Source organism: Pseudorca crassidens, chromosome 2, assembly GCF_039906515.1.
Source record: "Pseudorca crassidens isolate mPseCra1 chromosome 2, mPseCra1.hap1, whole genome shotgun sequence".
Taxonomy (NCBI): Eukaryota; Metazoa; Chordata; class Mammalia; order Artiodactyla; family Delphinidae; genus Pseudorca; species Pseudorca crassidens.
In genome coordinates this window covers 50,456,269-50,473,599 of record NC_090297.1, presented here as the reverse complement: position 1 = coordinate 50,473,599, position 17,331 = coordinate 50,456,269, and the positions used below count along the sequence as shown (strand labels likewise).

The window sequence follows — 17,331 nt, the reverse complement described above, 5'->3', positions numbered from 1 at the left end:
TCCCCTGCATCGGCAGGCGGACTCTCAACCACTGTGCCACCAGGGAAGCCCAATACTGAAAATTTGCAAAAGGTTTCTGAGCTTGAAGTACAACCCAAAATGAGGTGTGTGGTGTTGTGTGTGTGTGTGTGCACACACACATGCGCAATAAAAAACTAAAGGCAAGTCGTTAGGTATAAGGCATGATTTTCTTAACCATTAATGACCATGTCACATTTTAAAGTTTTCAATGTTGCTTAAATTAAGGTTCGCTAACACATATCTTAGATTGTTTGATCTGCAAGTGAGACATTTTTGAGATATTTTTAGTTCTACCTGCCTTCTTTGTGCAGAAAAATGTCTCATCTTTGTGTATTTATTTATATACTGAGCACCCATATGTGTTTGGAACAATTTAGGTGCTGAGAACACAGGCCCTGAGAGTCTTAGTTTCCGACAAGAGCAACCAGGTCAGTGACAGGGCAACAAACTTAAACCTGAATAACCTGATTATCCTCTGGCCTGTGAGAAACAGAGGGTCACCTTAACATTAAGACTCTAATGCTCAGCTTGTTACCCTTACCTGCTGATCTGGTGCCTCCTCAGAGCTGGGTGTTTCCAGGAATGCCCTACATTATTTTCACCACTCCCCTTGGAACGCATACTCTCTATCCCTCTGCTCCCCAGTGCAACTGGCAACAACATAGACTGTGGTGTGAATATAAAGACCACCACCCAGTCGGGGTCTCCCTGAGAGAGGGTATCCCTTCTAGCTGTTGCATTTGGACTCCAGCAAACTCTGGCATTGGGTCCTGTCATTTACTGCCGCTCTGCACCATGTCACCCATTCCGCTGTCCTTGTCTTTTCCTCTCCACTTCCCTCTCCCAGCTTTTATTCTCTCAGGCTCTTTGGAAAGCCACATTTATGTTCTTCACATATGGGAAGTATTTTTGGTCAAAATGAAAAACCCAAAATGTGTTCCTTAGCAAAATGATTTGCGAAACAAGGCTGGCTTCAACTTGAAAGAAAAGCTTTTAGTAGGCAACCAAACCAAACAAAGATCCCACAAACCACTCTGGCCACACTGTAATTCTTATTCATAAAAGCTAAATACACTTATACTTTACATGTGTGCATTAAATAAACCCCCCTTCCCAGTGCAAGAAGGTGAGTATTGGAGTCATTAAAATTTTTATTCTCCAGCTACACATGGTTAAAGAAATCCATATAGACATTTACATTTTCCTAAAACACTGGCTTTATAGTAGGAAACAGAATTATTTTCTTAGGGATTAACCATCTGGCCAGGTGACACCAGAGAACACTGTGGAAACAGTATTTGTAGAGTGTCTATCATCCACACAGCACTGTGCTTGGGCCTTTATAGAGTTTCTTCACTGAACCCTTATGACCAACATTAGGCCGTAGGTAGCAGGATTATACCATTGACAGAGGGGGGAGACTGAGGCCTAGAGGTTGAGTATCTTGCCCAAGGTTTTTCAGCCCTTCTAACAGTGCTTCTCACTGTTAAGATGCCAGAGGATTTCTCCTTGCCTCACCTGTGTGTGTTTTCCTTTCTCTATAAAGCAGTGGGAAGCCAGGGTTGGTTTGGATAGGAGTTGCCTGAGAGAAGGACCAGCAGCCCCGCTGTTCACCCACGGCACGAGTACTCTAACTAAAGAGCAGGCTGTTGGGGCTGGATTCCTCTGCAGCTGTTACAAGATGGTAACACCCAAAGCGACAGATCTGGATTCGAATCCTGTCTCCACTGCCACCTGAGGGATTCTGGGCGAGCTGTTTATGTTTTCTGAGTCTTAAGCTTTCTTAACTGGAAGATGGAGTTAATGTTACCGTAAGTTATGTTATGGTAAGAATTGCAGAGAACATACAGGAAGAACTTGGCAAATAGTTGCTAATTATTCACTCTTCCACCTCTGTGTTCCTAGCCAGGCACAACTTCTGCATTCACCGCTGCTTTGCTCGAGTGGGCCCAGGCCTGACCTGGTGTCTAAGTCAGAGCTGATCAGTATTAGCAGCCTGAGCCTGTCTGTCTGACTGTGGTCCTGACATCTTGCCTTAGGTCCTGCTATACCTGACTTCTCCTCTGAGGTGCTGAGTCTGACTCCTCAATCCTTCTCACCCATAGCTCAAGTTCTGGCTGGGGTCTAGGTGAATGAACTGGGCTTCTTCCTGCTGCCAGAGCCTGCTGGATTAGACAGCCACACCTACCTTCACACTCTAGTCCCTGCCCAAGATCTCTATATCCTTTGGATACTGTAGAATGTTATTACAGAGCTGGCCTTTGCAACTGGGTGTGGTCATTCTACTCAAAATTTTTATTGTTAGTGTTCTGAGCATCTCCTACATGCCAGGTCCTGCAAAAAGACAGGCATGATCCAGACAGTTGAGCTAGGTGCGTTACAGGTATTATTTCACTTAATCCTCATTGTGATCTGGTAAAGTAGGTACTGTGAATATCCTCATTCAAAATCTGAAGCTTAGGAAGATTGAGGGCCTTTCTCCAAGTCACACATCAAGTCAGAGGTGGAGCCAGGCCTAGAATCCCAAGCCAGGGCTCACAGCCATTACATCATAATGCTTTCCATCCAATCTGTTAACCTTCCACTGCTTCCTCCTTTTCTTGCTGTTGGATGTGCTCTATGGCGGCAGGTGCCGTCTTTTAATGTGGCACCTCTTCCAGTGTACTGTGATCAAGTTACTTGTCTCTGTTTCTCTTTAGACTGGGAGCTCCCTGAAGGCAGGGACCATGTTTTCTTTATCCCTGTACTCCAGCGCATAGCACAATAGCTGGCACAGAATAAGTACTCCAAAAGAGGTTTGAAGACTGAGCTGTAGTGGCTTTTTCTTCTCTACCTGCTGACTTATGTTGCTGAAGTTCCATATGTTCTCTATTCAAACTCATCTGAATGATGACAGCTCTAGAATCAAAACTAGCCGTTACTCTTGGGTCCAAAATGCTATGTGTGTGTGCGTACGTACATGTGTGTATGTTTGTGTTTGTATGTGTGTGTTATGGTATCAACTAAGGTAACTGTAGTTGTGTTTTCAAATACTTGTCTGTATCAAAAGCTTTTAGCCACCATGTTTCTTTTCCATACACTTTTGTCTTTATGACAGAGATATTTTTAAAGAGTATAGTCCATTAAAAAACAGAATGCTGCCCAATTTGGGTTTTGTCTTATGTTTCCTTATGATTAGATCGAGGCTATGCATTCCCAGCCAGAATGATGTTATGTCCTTTTCAGGCTATCACATCTGGAGGCCCATGATGTCTATTTACCCATCTGAAGTTAATTTTGATCACCCAATCAAGATGCTGTCCTATTTCTTCCCTGTATGGTTAACTTTCTTTTTCTTCTTGTAACTGATAAACAATCTGTGAGGAGACATTTTAAGACCATGCATATATCCTGTTACTCATCAAAATTTCCTCCTGGAGAACAGTATGGAGGTTCCTTAAAAAATTAAAAATAGAACTATCATACGGCCCAGCAATCCCACTACTGGGCATACACCCTGAGAAAACCATAATTCAAAAAGAGTCATGTACCACAATGTTCATTGCAGCTCTATTTACAATAGCCAGGACATGGAAGCAACCTAAGTGTCCATCAACAGATGAATGGACAAAGAAGATGTGGCACATACATACAATGGAATATTACTCAGCCATAAAAAGAAACGAAATTGAGTTATTTGTAGTGAGGTGGATGGACCTAGAGTCTGTCATACAGAGTGAAGTAAGTCAGAAAGAGAAAAACAAATACCGTATGTTAACACATACATATGGAATCTAAAAAAAAAAAATGGTTCTGAAGAACCTAGGGGCAGGACAGGAATAAAGACGCAGACCTAGAGAATGGACTTGAGGTCACGGGGAGGGGGAAGGGTAAGCTGGGACAAAGTGAGAGAGTGGCATGGACATATATACACTACCAAATGTAAAATAGTTAGCTACTGGGAAGCAGCCGCATGGCACAGGGAGATCAGCTCGGTGCTTTGTGACCACCTAGAGGGGTGGGATAGGGAGGGTGGGAGGGAGACGCAAGAGGGAGGAGATATGGGGATATATGTATATGTATAGCTGATTCACTTTGTTGTACAGCAGCAACAAACACACCATTGTACAGCAATTATACCCCAATAAAGATGTTAAAAAAGAAAAATAATTTCCTCCTGGATCCATTGATGATCCCTGCCTGCCCCTATCTTAAAGTGATGTTTGCAAGATGACTATTCTGCAGTTAAATGCAGTATCTGAGTCTAAACTGGATCCTACTCAGGAGAGAAAAATGCCATAATAGACGTTATTGAATTATTGACAAAACTTGAATATGAATAGATTAAATAAAAGTGCTATATAAATATTAAGTCTACTGAAATTTACTCTCAAGTGATTCATAAAAATTTGTGTGTATATATGTATTCATATGTATACAAATATATATATATATATACACACACACACACACACACGCATATAGAGAGAGAACATATAAATGAGAAAGCAGACAGGATAACCATTCAAAGGAAAAAGTTAGGTACATGGGTGTTCCCGGTATTATTCCTATTCTTGCAGTTTTTCTGTAAGTTTGAAATTATTTCCAAATAAAAAGTTAGTAAGTTTTTAGCCACCTATAGAATAAACATTAGATGCCCTACCTGAAGTTAGGTCTTTAGTGGCTGACATTGAATCAGTTACCAAGGACAGTTTCTCCTGGATTGAATGATCCCCAAGTTCTAGTCCCATAGGAGATCCTATGACTCTTGGTGAAGTTTCTGTCTCCATGATGGTGCCTGTGGAAACTACCAAGTAAATAACGGTGGTATTGTGAAATGGAAGACTCTAGTTCTGGTTGCACACGTCTCAGTTTTCTTTATTAAAAAGAAAATACAGATATGATGAAATGATACCTAAGGGTCTTAAGTATAAGGTGAAATGACAGAGGCCCCTGATGCAATGACATGAAACCTGGCATCCGCCCGTGCAAGCTCAGTTCAGTCCCCTTTCATGATGGATGCATACTCCTTCTGGTGTTCAACCAGCTTTAGGAATACTTGATATTTCTTGTCATAATATCTGCAGGAGAAAAATAAATATGTTGGATGATCTCAAGCAAGACTGTTATGCTGCTTCCCCTGACATTTAGAAGAACAGAAGTGTTATCTGTTACAGTTTTGCAGACACTTCCCATTTTTTGGATGCTGACAGCATCCTGAGTCACATGTTTCACACTCACTATCTTTAACCTCCATGGGTGAACCTACATCTCCATTTTAGAGGTAAAGGTTTTAGAGCTGAGATTTGCTCAAAGAGGCAAATCTAAAATAGTATTGCTAAGACTCGGCAGAGCTGGAATTCAAACTCAGGGCTATCCGACTTCAAAGCCTCCACTATAACACAGTGGAAGTGCCGGGCTTGACACAGGGCCTTTCACATTCCCAGCTTCAATAAGTATTTCATATATGATTACCCAACCCCCCCACCCCTGACCAGTTTAGCGACTGGTTTAATGTCACAGCCTGACCAGGGATGCGACTGAACATTTTAATCACCCTTTGCACATTCCACACCTACATTTCCTTTGCAGACTCCTTTATCTGGGAGTAAAACCCCATGAGAATGTGACTAACACCTTTCCTGGAGCTGTGCCCTGCCTTCTGGGCATCCCACAGAGGACCCTTTTCTCCTGTACTATCCAACTGAGTCTTCAGATAAGACCTGTTAGAACTGGTGTTGGCCGTGAGTTAGAAGGCAGAGCAGCTGAAGCTACCTTGGCATCACAATCTTGAAAAGGACAATAGTAGCTAAGACAAATTATCCTTGGAGACGGAAGCTTGGCCCTTATTCCTCTTGGCTGGGAGGAGCTGACGTGAGGTAAGGGGTTGATGAACCCTGTCTAGCATGTCTTGGTAGGTTCTGGGGTTCTCTGAAAAGAAGTCCTCGTGAAGGAGCATTGGTGCAAGCTTGGGAATTGGGGGAGAGAGAGAGTGTAAGAGTAACCCTGAATGCACACAGGGACTTCTACCTGTAACATGCAGAGCTAAACAGATTAATAGGAACACCCCTGCCCAGCATTTCTACCTTAACAATTCTGGTAACTTAAGAGCCGTGATGGGGCCAAACACAGGGTTAAGAGGTGGACTCTGAGGCCTGGGTTTGAATCTCAGCTTGGCCCCATTACTAGCTGTGTGACCATGGATATTTTACTTAATCTCTTTGTTCCTAAATGTCCCTATTTGTACATGAGAAAAATTACAAGACCTACCTCAATAGAGGTAATGTGAACTGTTATGTGAACTAAATGAGGTAGTATTTGAGAAGAACTTAGAACAGTGCCTGACTCACAGCAAGTGATATCAATGCTAGTTATGGTTACTACTTAAAAAATTAACATTCCAAAATTACCATCAATCTCACTATATGTAGATTATACTAAAACCCACTCTATGAGCCTCCAAATTTATTAATCATAGAATGATTTTGGGGACAGCAATTTTCTTCTTCAAATGCTACTCTCTGACAATCTAACGTCAAGCAATTTTTTCACTATGTGAGTTGGATTTTCTGACTTTGGGAAACTTCTAGAAGGAAGCTTGGGTCAGTACTCTTTCTCATACACTTGACGATTTCTAATTTTAATACTGACAACTTTGCAGCAACTTTGTTCATTGGCCTTATTCTTTGTACAGTGGGAAAAGCATCGTTTTTCCAGGCAGAGAAGCCTAGGTGATTTGGGGCAACTTCTTTAAATGGTCTGAGCCTCAGTTTCCCTGCTGTAAGAGGGATGATAACAGTACCTACGTCACAGAGTGACTGAATTTTAAACATGAACATGAAATATTATGCGGACTGTCAAGTGCTTACACGATGTGAGCTAATGTTCTTACATCCTTCTATTATCCTGAAATGTCAAAAGATGGAGAGACTATATTTTTCCTTTTTTATACATGGGAAGCTGAGGTCCAAGGTGCTTCTTTCCCTGTGCTTTTTATTTTCCAACTTTTAAAATTGTGGTAAAATATACATGAAATTTACCATTTTAGCCATTTTTAAGTGTACAGTTCAGTGGCATTAAGTACATTCATATTATTGTGCAGCTGTCACCACCATCCATCCATAGAACTCTTTCCACCTTGCAAAACTAAAACTCCACCCATTAAATAATAACTCTCCATTCTCCTCTTCTCCCTAGCCCCTGGCAACCAACATTCTATTTTCTGTATCCATGAATTTGATTATGCCAGATACCTCATATAAGGGGAATCATACAATATTTGTCATTTTGTGACTGGCTCTTTCCGCTAACATAATATCCTCAAGGTTCATCCGTGTTGTAGCGTATTTCAGAATTCCCTTCCTTTTTAAGGTTGAATAATATTCTGTTGTTGCATATACCACTTTTTCTTTATCCATTCATCTGTCAATGGACACTTGGGTTGCTTCCATGTTTTAGCTACTGTGAATAATGCTGCTATGAACATGGGTGCATAAATATCTCTTTGAGACCATGATTTCAGTTCTTCTGGGCACATACCCAGAAGTGGAATTTCTGGGTTATATGGTAATTCTATCTTACACTTTTGAGGTACCACCATACTATTTTCCACAGTGGCTGCACCATTTTACATCCCACCAACAGTGTGCAAGGGATCTAATTTTTCCACGTCCTTGTCAACACTTGTTATTTTCTGGTTTTTTGACAGTAGCCATACTAATGGGTATAAACTGGTATCTCATTGTAGTCTTGATTTGTATTGCCCTAATGATTAGTGGTGTTGAGCATCTTTTCATGTGCTTATTGACCATCTGTATATCATTTTTGGAGAAATGTCTATTCAAGTCCTTTGCCCATTTTTGATTTAGGTCGTTGGCCTTTTGGTTATTGAGTTTTAGGGGTTCTCTGTATACGGATATTAATCTTTTATTAGATATATGATATATAAATGTTTCCTTCCATTCTTAGGTCTGTGTGGCACAGACCTAAGTAAGTGTTCTATACAGACAAGAACGTGATTTGAGTCAAGGAGATGTTGAGTGTAGCTCAGAAGGAAACTGGCTCTTTCCACTTTCAAATCTTCAGGCCGCCTGCAGATGGTGCTAGAGCATCGTGTGCGCCTCTCTCACAGCGGCTGACAGCAAGCCGCCAAGGATTCTTTTCAAAAGAACGTAAGCTGTGACAAAGCGAGAGAGTAGCAGGGACATATATACAATACCAAAAGTAAAATAGATAGCTGGTGGGAAGCAGCCGCATAGCACACGGAGATCAGCTCGGTGCTCTGTGACCACCTAGAGGGGTGGGATCGGGAGGGTGGGAGGGAGGGAGATGCAAGAGGGAAGAGATATGGGAACATATGTATATGTATAACTGATTCACTTTGTTATAAAGCAGAAACTAACACACCATTGTAAAGCAATTATACTCCAATAAAGATGTAAAAAAAAAAAAAAAAAGAACATGTGGAATCTACTCAAAGAACTTAAAAACAGACTTCCCTCAAGAGTCTTCAGAGGGTCAGTGAAGAGATGGAGAAGAATAATCTGTTTCTAATTTCAACAAAAGAGAGATGCTGCTAGGCCAGGGCTCCCACTGCCATGGGGAACTCAGTTCTCTCCATGTTCCTGCATTGAGCTCCCCCATGTAAGGGCCTGCTCCACTCATCCTGGTACTTAGAGAGGGGTTTATATTCAGAGGATTAAGAGCCCAGCTCCATTTGGAGACTTGCTTCAAGAAAATAAAAGGATACCGGATGGCTCTTTCCGTGGACGTTTCCACTCCGTTAAATGTCGATTATGCTTTGGTGGGATCAGCACCTTTGCCTGTCCACTGTATAAGGTAGAAGTTGCTTTTATGTCTTAACCTCAAATACTTTCCTAAAATGATAAAAGCCACTTGCACAATTGTTCCTTCGTCTCTAAACTCACTACCAGTGACTCAAGATAGGTCCTTTTCCTCTCTCAGCTGGATTGTTGAAAAACTTTTCATCTGGTCTTTCCTACCCTTAGGCCCTCTAACGCATCCTCTAAGAGGATTTTTCTAATATCTGCATCTGACCAGGTCCCACCACTGCCTAAAGTTCAGTATCTCCATTTCACCAGTAGGATGAAGTCTGAGGTCCTTAGCACGGCCTCAAAGCTCATTATGAGAGGACCCACTCTGTTCCCCCCAACACCCAATTTCATTCCCTGTCATCTCCCATCTCATACTTTGCATTTCAGAATTATGAGTTGTTGATAGTTTCCTGAATATACGATGCTGTTGTCACCTTTATAACTTTGCCTGTGTTATTCCTCTACTGACAAAGTGCTTTTCGGTTTTGGCCTGACAATTTCTTTTAAGCATTTAAAGTCAGCTAGACTTAACGTCCTCTCAAAAGCTTTGCCTCACTCCTACAGGGTCAAATTCTTTTCTGTTTTGGGTTACTTTGTCACCTGGTAATACTTCTATTATATAACCTATCCCTTTGGCTCGAAATGATCTACTGCATAAATAAGATTGTCTTATTCCCTTCTAAATCCTGCCTAGATGCCAAAGAGCATAATGCCTTGAAGACAGCAGGCACTCAATAAATTAGTGTTTGTGAATTGGGGTTAAAACATTAATCAAAGTTATGCTGACGTACTGTATAGTATAGGGAACTATACTCAATATTTTATAATAACCTATAAAGGAAGAGAATCTGAAGAAGAATATCTCTCCCTCTCTCTCTCTCTCTATATATATATATATAAAATATATATATATATATGTATATACAAAATCACTCTGCTGTATACCTGAAACTAACAGGATATTGTAAATTAACTATATTTCAATTTAAAATAAAAGTCATGTTGTAGCCCTCAAAGTCACATGATGCAAAGGGTGGAGGAACAGACAGATGCTACCGTGTGGAAGACATAAGAGATCCCCATTTTAGAACAGAGGAGACCAGATTTACTGCTAATGACCTAGGGAAAAAAACATTGGTTTGAGAGTTCAAAAGTTTGGATTTGACCTCCAGGTCTGGCCCTATCTAGCTCTGTGATCTTGGGGAACTGAAAGTGACTTTACGTCTCTGAGACTTAGTTTTATCAACTATTAAATGAAAGGCCTGGCTTGCTGACCCCTGTGGTTTATTCCGGCTCTAAAGTTGCATGTGTCTGTTGTCCTCACTCCTCAGCACTGTGCATAGAAAACATATAAACTTACCTTTTATCCTCACGTCTAGGAAACACAACTTTCCCAACTTTGCTCATTCTTGCCATTGCCTCCTGTCAAATGGAAAACAGAACACACAGAACTAAGTTGGAAAGTTAATACCAATGTGAGGCCTGTCACAGGCAAGAACATTCTTTTTTTTTTTTTAGTAAATTTATTTATTTATTTTTGGATGCGTTGGGTCTTCATTGCTGAGCGTGGGCTTTCTCTAGTTGTGGCGAGCGGGGGGCTACTCTTCCTTGCGATGCGCGGGCTTCTCATTGCGGTGGCTTCCCTTTGTTGTGGAGCATGGGCTCTAGGTGCACGGGCTTCACTAGTTGTGGCACGCCGACTCAGTAGTTGTGGCTTGCGGGCTCTAGAGTGCAGGCTCAGTAGTTGTGGCACACGGGCTTAGTTGCTCCGCGGCATGTGGGATCTTCCCGGACTAGGGCTTGAACCCGTGTCCCCTGCGTTGGCAGGTGGATTCTTAACCACTGAGCCACCAGGTAAGTCCCAGCAAGAACATTCTAATTAGAATTTACTTCCCTTGAGAGATTTGGTGAGTCCATTTTTTTTTTTTTTTCAACTTACTTTCTCTGGTGATAAGATTAAAATCCAATGAACATTAAAGGTTACATCTAGGACCACACAGCCTGGGCTTAATAAATTGTTGCCTATTGAGATCTCCAGGGCATAAACAACCTGGAAGGCAAAGCACTTTTATTATGGCTTGCAGGGTGTGGTGGGAAGGAATTATTTCCCCCTTGCATTACCTGGACACAAGGGCTTGAGAAGGCAACATAATCAGCCACTGAGCACGTTGTCTGCTTAACTCACAACAGCAGTAACTGAACAGAAGCCACTCTGTGCCTGTACTTTAAGACAGAATGTTTAAGACCTCTTCATTTCACTTTTAGTTCTTTTTTCCAGTAGTCTCTTCAACTGTGCCTATATAGATGTGAGACCTCTGGGCTGAGTCTAATGGACTTGACCTCAGGACTTTCTTGTCTTTACAATGTGGTTAGTGGGCAGTCAGCAAGTTGCAGTGTCTTGGTGGACACAGTCAGAGTGAACAGCAGCAAGATCAACCATAGATTGTGTTGGCTCCATCATATGAATGGAGAGGTCAAATTTCCTCGGGTAGTCTCCCAATGCTATTAAGTTTATGGGAAAGTTAGGGGGAATGGAGTAAAGCCAAACTTTGGATTCCAAAGGCTTACCTGGGGAGATTGCAAGCAACAGCATGACAAAGCTCCTCAGAATAGGTCCTGTCTTAGGAACAGCTATTGAACTCTTATTGTAAAGGATGTAGTCATTCTGAGGTCACATATGTACAACTTCTTACTCTCTCTCTATATTAATTACTCAATATGTACAGACACTGTGCTAGGGATACAGATTTGCATAAGATATACTCTTTGCCCTGGAGAAACTCACACACGAGCAGAGGAGGAAAGAAATGTAAAGAGCTGACTACCACACAGAATGTGAAAGGCCCTGGGTACCTTCAAAACGTATCCAAGTCTTGCCCATCCTTACCGCCTTACTTACGATTTATTTATTTATACACACACACACACACACACATTTAATTATATAAATAATATATTTATTATTTATCACTAATTCCTTTTTGACAATCCGTGTACTTATTGGTTTATGTGTTCCTTCTCTCCCTCTCCATTCCTTGTTCTAACCAAAATGTAAGCTACACAGTCTGGGAGCTTTGTCTATTTGCTGCTTAATCTCAGTACCTAGAATATTCATAAAATGTATTGAGCCCCTTCTATGTGCCAAGCACAGCATCCAATATATATGGAATACAGAGATGAAGAATGAATGGGTCCTTTCATCAAAGAGCTCACCACAGAATGGAAAAGACATTTACTGTGATCAAAATAGAGTGTGACAAATACTATGCTAGAAGCAGATAAACTTCTTTTCAATAGTTATTCAAGGATTAAGAAACTTGATACTTTTTCATCTGCTAATCACTTACACATATTTCCAATCTGGCCAGGATGTCCTACCAACTCTTCCCCAAGGACGCCATGGACATTCTGAACTAGTTATCTGGTTTCCTAGCCCCCAGTGGATTTAAAAGTGCTGTTTGGGAGATCAGAGATGCTGAGAGTAGCAAGCACACTGACAGCAGAAAGAAATGGCAGGCTTATTCAGGAGGAGATTTGAAAAATTATGAAAAATTATTGAAAAGGGAATCAAGGTGAAAGGATAAGAACCAACGAAGGTCAGACTGGGGCCACTCTGCAAAACAGCAAAAACATCTTAGTGTGGTCACTACCGTTCCACTTAACAAGAATATTTTAAGAGCTCTGCTCACCCCAACATATGTCATAACATTTTCCTTCATAAATTAAGTTCTGATTCCCTTAAAGTAAGCCCCATGTCTTGCTGAGATGGTCTCAGCCATCCCCATCGCCAACTTTGCCACTGGTTCTCTTGTTTTGGGATTGCTTCTTCCTTCATAGCGGTGCTCTGCTCTGCCTATTTTAGGGAGGACCCCGCCTCCTCCTGCCTGCCTCCTCTGAAGCTTGAAAATTCCCTAGGGGAATACTCCTCGGGTTGTGCTTAGGCTTCAGACTGGAGCCGACATTCCAGGACTGCCTTCATGGGTGGGATCCAGGAAACCCGTATTAGAGAAGGAGCTCCATAAATGTCACTTTCCTTCCCACTGTAACAGATGTGTGGACACAGGGCAGATAGCAGGGAATTCTTCTTTCCTTTCTTCACGTTACCTTTGCTTATTTTTAAAATAAATTATTGAGAAATAACAGTGATAGACATTTCAAAGGTTTAAAAAGAGGTTATTTTGTTTCTCAGAAAAGTACAGAGTTAAATATTAAACTTAGCTCAGGTGTTGATTCCACAGTAGGTTTTTCCTGATTCATCCCCACTACCTGCCTCCCACCTAGAATGAGTTACTTGCTCCCCAGGCGACTTGTGCTTCCATCTATCACAGTATTTATGATACGGCACCACAATTCTTTGTTAGCACATCAGCTGCCCCAACTAGACTCCTGCTTCTTAAGGCAGGAACTGTTATAATTGTTTCTACTGACAAACTCAGCATCTGGTGTATCGTATGCGCTCAGCGAATAGTCTACGGGATAAATGAATTTAAGGACCGTACACGTGAAAGAATGCTGAAATGGAAGTTTTGTCTGAGATCTAAAGTTGACAGATATGAGATACCAAAGTGAGCTGGAAACAGACCACCCTGAAGAATTTGAAAAAAAGCATAGTTGAGGACCCATAAATCAACTCAAACCTTTCATCCATGTGGAAGGTCAGAAAAAGAGATGGATTTTTTAGGAGACAGCTGTGTGTTGACTGAGCATCAGGACTTCTAGGGGAGAGGTGAGAGTATGGCCTCACTGACGCCACAGGGATCTGGCTGTGTATCCCTGAGGGTGTGAGACACGGTGGGTTGAGTGCGGCTCCTGTCTGGAGCAGAAGCGCTGGCTAGCAGCTTCAGTGTAGCAGCGAAGGAGTGTTGCCCTGGGATCAGCCAGCACTGCCAGAACGTGTCAGACTCCAAAAGGCATGACTGCTTCCCATGAGCCTGAGGTGGCCACAGGTGAGAGGGCTTCCTGGGTTGCCTCAGATCCTGTCCAGTATGGCCACCTAATGAGGCAGAGGGAGCCTGCATAAAGAAGCTTGAGGCAAACTACTGGATTTTTTTTTTTATAAATTTATTTATTTATTTTTGGCTGCATTGGGTCTTTGCTGCTGCTCACGGGCTTTCTCTAGTTGCGGTGGGTGGGGGCCAATCTTTGTTGCAGTGCGCGTGCGGGTTTCTCATCGCGGTGGCTTCTCTTGTTGAGGAGCACGGGCTCTAGGCACACGGGCTTCAGTAGTTGTGGCACATGGGCTCAGTAGTTGTGGCTCGCGGTCTCTAGAGCACAGGCTCAGTAGTTGCGGTGCGCGGGCTTAGCTGCTCCACGGCAGGTGGGATCTTCCTGGACCAGGGCTCGAACCCGTGTCCTCTGCATTGGCAGGCAGATTCTTAACCACTGTGCCACCAAGGAAGTCCCCTACTGGATTTTTTTTTTTTTTTTTTTTTTTTTTTTTTGCGGTACGCCGGCCTCTCACCGCTGTGGCCTCTCCCGCTGCGGAGCACAGGCTCCGGACACGCAGGCCCAGCGGCCATGGCTCCCGGGCCCAGTCGCCCCGCGGCATGTGGGATCCTCCCAGACCAGGGCACGAACCCGCGTCCCCCGCATCGGCAGGCGGACCCTCAACCACTGCGCCACCAGGGAAGCCCCCCTACTGGATTTTTAAGGAATTAAAAGAGCAAGCAATCTACTAGAATAGAGAAGGACAAGGACAGGATAGAGTCAGAGGTTTCCAGAAGTGGAAAGTCTCCCAAAAAAAATCTACAATGGAGCCTAGCTGTAAACACCTATTAAACTTATGACAACGCTGATCAAGATAAGAACTTTCCTACACCCCTGTGCTCTCTTCCCTTACACCTTCCAACCACCTCAGAAGAACAAGAAAAAAGCTAATATATACTGGAGAGAAAGTGAATGAGGAACAAAGAAGAATCTGATCACAGCCAACTCCTCACATTTGCAACAGTCCCAGCTGGAGGAGTGAGGAGTTGCCTTATCTTTGGATAAAAAATGAAGTGGTGGGGCTTCCCTGGTGGCGCAGTGGTTGAGAGTCCGCCTGCCGATGCAGGGGACACGGGTTCGTGTCCTGGTCCAGGAAGATCCCACATGCCGCAGAGCGGCTGGGCCCATGAGCCATGGCCGCTGAGCCTGCGCGTCCGGAGCCTGTGCTCCGCAACGGGAGAGGTCACAACAGTGAGAGGCCAGCGTACAGCAAAAAAAAAAAAAAAAAAAAATAAGTGGTGATTATTATATATTCCTTGGTATTCTAATGTTTGAAGTTTGGTTATGTCTCATGACTTAAAGGGACTATAAAACTTGTATTATCTAAGTAACTTTCTACCTATCTAAGAAAGTAATGGAACTAACAGAATTTTTAATCAGGGCAGAGAGAAACTAGCTCCACTGCACAAGTGTAAAGGGACAGTGAGAGTAAAAAAAACAGTTGTTTTTCAATTCTATCTCAGAAACTGTGTTACACATGTATAATAAACAATGGAAGAAAATATATTAAAATATTAACAGGTTCAAGAGCATGGGTGATAGCTTTTTCTATTGTTAACTTGTTTTTTCTGTCTTCTAAACTTTATATAGCGGCATATAGGGATTTGATCATTTGAAGGAAAATAAAACTGTACTGCACTCTAAAAAAAAGTTATGGGCTTCCCTGGTGGTGCAGTGGTTAAGAATCCGCCTGCCAATGCAGGGGACACGAGTTCAAGCCCTGGTCCGGGAAGATCCCACGTGTCACAGAGCAACTAAGCCCGTGCGCCACAACTACTGAGCCTGTGCTCTAGAGCCCGCGAGCCACAACTACTGAAGCCTGAACGCCTAAAGCCCGTGCTCTGCAACGAGAAGCCACTGCAATGAGAAGCCCGCGCACAGCAACAAAGAGCAGCCCCCCCTCGCCGCAACTAGAGAAAGCCCATGCATAGCAATGAAGCCCTGATGCAGCCAAAAATAAAATAAATAAAATAAATAAATTTATATTTTAAAAAATTATGCTTCTACAGGCAGTCAAAATGACTTGTGCTCACTCTCCTCTCTCCTGGGACACAGGGCTCACTAAGGGTATTTGACACAATATGGAGAATGCCCAGAGAATCAGTGCTGTCATCAGAAATAGCACTGCTGAGTTTTCCCATTTCTCCAAATAATTAACATAAAACTGAAACCTCATGAACCCACTGGCTGCAGTAAATCTGGAAATTACCATAGCACAACAATATGAATTTATTATGGAAATGCTGACATGTGCTAAATATAGTCACCCCCCACAATATATTTCTGTTCAAAGGGTTTATTTGAAGTTGGCCTCAAACTTCATACTTTTTGTCAGCAGGCAGGAGTCGGACAATCTGGATTTGTAGTACACTACGCTCTTTGGGAGTCTAGACAGCACAACGAAGACAGGGACTTTTCTCTTTCCTTTTTGCCCACACAATGAAAGCTTTTAAAAACAAAATATTTGGTAAAATCGCCTTTTAATCACTTCTTTTCTTTCTCTCTATAAGGCCGAGCTATAAATAAACCATGAAAGTTCACATTTGATTGTCACTTCTGAAAGCAAGTGTAAGAGTTTCTGCAGGAAAAAATAGGAGCCCTGTACCAAGGCCATGAAAGACTGCATTCATGGGGTTTGACCCTTTGCTGCCGTGTCAAGGCCGAGATACCAGTCCGCACACGCTGCTCACCACTTCCCTGGGAGCAGCACGGGCAGACACCAGGCCTGTGTGGGCACAGGGAACTCCCAGTTCTCACGTGTTAACGGCCTGGCTTGGGAGCCACCAAAGGGCTCTAGGCTACACTGGGTGAGGTACCCAGGGAAGTTAGGTTCAAGAAAGAAAGGAGCTCTTCACCCGTGGAGAAGATGGGGATTCCACGAGTGGCAGACACAGGAATGTTGGCAGTTTGGGGAGCAGGCGATCTGATACCTTCTCTCCCACCCGGTGGGAGGGGAACAGTGGCCTTAAGACTTTGGGAAGGCTGGCAGGCAGTCTAGACCAAGGCACCAAAGGGCACTCACTGCAAGCTTGGCCATGTCCAGAGTCACAGTCTACAGGGAAGAACAACCAGGACCTGGCCTGGTGGGACCTATACTGTCAACTCCCTGAAGGCAGGAACCATGTTACTGAGGGTCTCATGCCTAACACGGTCCTAGCACTTAACAGCTGCTTGGTTAATGTTTGCTGAGCTGCTGAATGAAAGGGTGACGACTTTCACGACAGAGGCGATGGGAGATCATCTAACGGTGTTTCTAAAATGGCATACATGTGCTCCAAGGAGTGCTGGAGATGATCTGTTAAGATTCCAGAAGAAAATATTGGAAGTGCCATTTATATGACTTTTAGTCTAAAGAAATTAATTCAAGCTTAATATGCAGATTGTCACCAGATCCATCAGTTGGTCCACACATCAGACAGTCATGAGTGAGTAAGATGTGTGAGGTGTCCTAAGGGAAGGGTGAGAGCTCTCCAACACCAGGGATGACAGCATGGCACTCCATTCTATGTCC

General features: G+C 42.9%; 1 protein-coding gene across 12 annotated transcripts in view; it reads right to left on the bottom strand.

The window, feature by feature from the left end:
- Positions 1 to 4,851: 4,851 nt before the first annotated feature.
- The window catches only part of FGGY (FGGY carbohydrate kinase domain containing), a 413,817-nt gene continuing 401,337 nt past the window's right edge, over positions 4,852 to 17,331 (bottom strand). For all 12 annotated transcript variants that reach the window (XM_067726327.1, XM_067726329.1, XM_067726330.1 and 9 more), the window contains 2 exons: positions 10,195 to 10,256; positions 4,852 to 5,081 (listed from right to left, as the gene is read on the bottom strand). In XM_067726327.1, the coding sequence (XP_067582428.1) occupies positions 5,000 to 5,081; positions 10,195 to 10,256 (144 nt within the window). In that variant the 3' untranslated portion in view covers positions 4,852 to 4,999. The remainder of the gene's footprint in view (positions 5,082 to 10,194; positions 10,257 to 17,331) is intronic.